Source organism: Austrofundulus limnaeus, unplaced genomic scaffold (genome assembly GCF_001266775.1).
Source record: "Austrofundulus limnaeus strain Quisiro unplaced genomic scaffold, Austrofundulus_limnaeus-1.0 Scaffold1097, whole genome shotgun sequence".
Taxonomy (NCBI): domain Eukaryota; kingdom Metazoa; phylum Chordata; class Actinopteri; order Cyprinodontiformes; family Rivulidae; genus Austrofundulus; species Austrofundulus limnaeus.
This window is the reverse complement of record NW_013953499.1, coordinates 13,793-15,619: the sequence shown is the minus strand read 5'-3', so window position 1 is coordinate 15,619 and position 1,827 is coordinate 13,793. Positions and strand designations below refer to the sequence as shown.

Here is a 1,827-nt window from a genome sequence, read left to right as displayed (position 1 = left end):
GACGTCTTTTATACTGGTCACAATGAGATTTTAATTTACTAATATGTTTAATTATAAGTCATCTGGAATATACTGTAAGTGTGGCGAAGCCAGTTATATGTCACAACAYCTTGCCATACATGAACCTCATCCAGTTTGGTTCTGTTGTAAGAACCTGAAAATGAAGCAGAGAGAAGCGCAGGTTAGATTATTTTGATCAAGGACAGCACAATAAACAATGTTACATGATTTAAATAAAAAGTTTTTAGCCAAAGGCTGAAATTCAAACCCAGTCATTGGTTGTACTTTAATAAATCAGCTAAAATAGAATAAAAACAGTTCATCTTAAACATCTTAAAAACTTTAAGGTCTGTTAACATTTTTGTTGCTGATGGTAAACTGTTAATCCTGATAAATTTTTATCACCCAACCCTAATTTACAGCTGTCCTGTAAATCATTGATGTAAAACAGGAAAACAGTGGYCCTAATATTGAACCCTGTGGAGCTCCCATCATACAGATTTGAAGGCTAGATGTCATTACCTTCAGCTGGAGCTGATCTGTTTCAGGCTTCGTGGTGACCCAGCTGGTGACGTCCTGCGGCAGCGACGGTCACTCCATGGCTCTGACGGAGAGCGGAGAGGTGTTCAGCTGGGGCGACGGAGACTACGGAAAGCTGGGCCACGGAAACAGTGACCGCCAGCGCCGGCCGCGGCAGATCGAGGCGCTGCAGGGAGAGGAGGTGGTGCAGGTCAGGAGCTGATCCTGCTCTGGTGGAGGAGAAGATGTTGTTGTGCTCTGACTCAGAACTCTGCTCCTGTCTGCTCCTGTCTGCTCCTCTCTGCTCCTCCCTGCTCCTCCCTGCTCCTCTCTGCTCCTCCCTGCTCTTCCCTGCTCCTCTCTGCTCCTCCCTGCTCCTCCCTGCTCCTCTCTGCTCCTCCCTGCTCCTCCCTGCTCCTCTCTGCTCCTCTCTGCTCCTCCCTGCTCCTCCCTGCTCCTCTCTGCTCCTCCCTGCTCTTCCCTGCTCCTCTCTGCTCCTCCCTGCTCCTCCCTGCTCCTCTCTGCTCCTCTCTGCTCCTCCCTGCTCCTCCCTGCTCCTCTCTCCTCAGATGTCCTGTGGATTCAAACACTCTGCAGTGGTGACGGCTGACGGGAAGCTGTTCACCTTTGGGAACGGAGATTATGGCCGCCTGGGTCTTGGAAACACGTCCAACAAGAAGCTCCCAGAGAAGGTCACGGCTCTGGAGGGCTACCAAGTGGGACAGGTGTGTTTCTGAAGGGGTGGAGTTTAAATGGTGGGAGGAGCTTCAGCGCTCAGGCTGTCTCTGCTTCCTCCTCAGGTGGCCTGTGGTCTGAACCACACGCTGGTCGTCTCCGCTGATGGAATGATGGTCTGGGCCTTCGGGGATGGAGACTACGGGAAACTGGGCCTGGGGAACTCCACGGCCAAGTCTTCCCCTCAGGTACCTGAGCCTCACCTGGAGAGGATCACCTGAGCTGCAGAGGTTTCAGTTTTTAATGTGTTTTAACTGTGTTCTGCAGAAAGTGGATGTTCTGTGTGGGATCGGCATCAAGAAGGTGGCCTGTGGAACTCAGTTCTCTGTGGCTCTCACCAAAGACGGCAAAGTTTACACGTTTGGACAAGGTACCCTCCTCTTCCTCCTCTGGATTAACAATCTAATCTGTCATTATGTCCATCTTCCTCCTCTGGATTAACAATCTAATCTGTCATCATGTCCATCTTCCTCCTCTGGATTTATAATCTAATCTGTCATCATGTCCATCTTCCTCCTCTGGATTTATAATCTAATCTGTCATCATGTCCATCTTCCTCCTCTGGATTTATAA

General features: G+C 49.6%; 1 protein-coding gene across 1 annotated transcript in view; it reads left to right on the top strand.

Annotated features, from left to right (window-relative positions):
• herc1 (HECT and RLD domain containing E3 ubiquitin protein ligase family member 1) overlaps positions 1-1,827 on the top strand; it is a gene marked incomplete at its 3' end in the record, with an annotated part of 85,705 nt that overhangs the window by 74,864 nt on the left and 9,014 nt on the right. Inside the window, 4 exon segments of the mRNA XM_014030651.1 lie at positions 549-730; positions 1,089-1,244; positions 1,320-1,442; positions 1,522-1,624. Coding sequence (XP_013886105.1) covers positions 549-730; positions 1,089-1,244; positions 1,320-1,442; positions 1,522-1,624 — 564 coding nt within the window.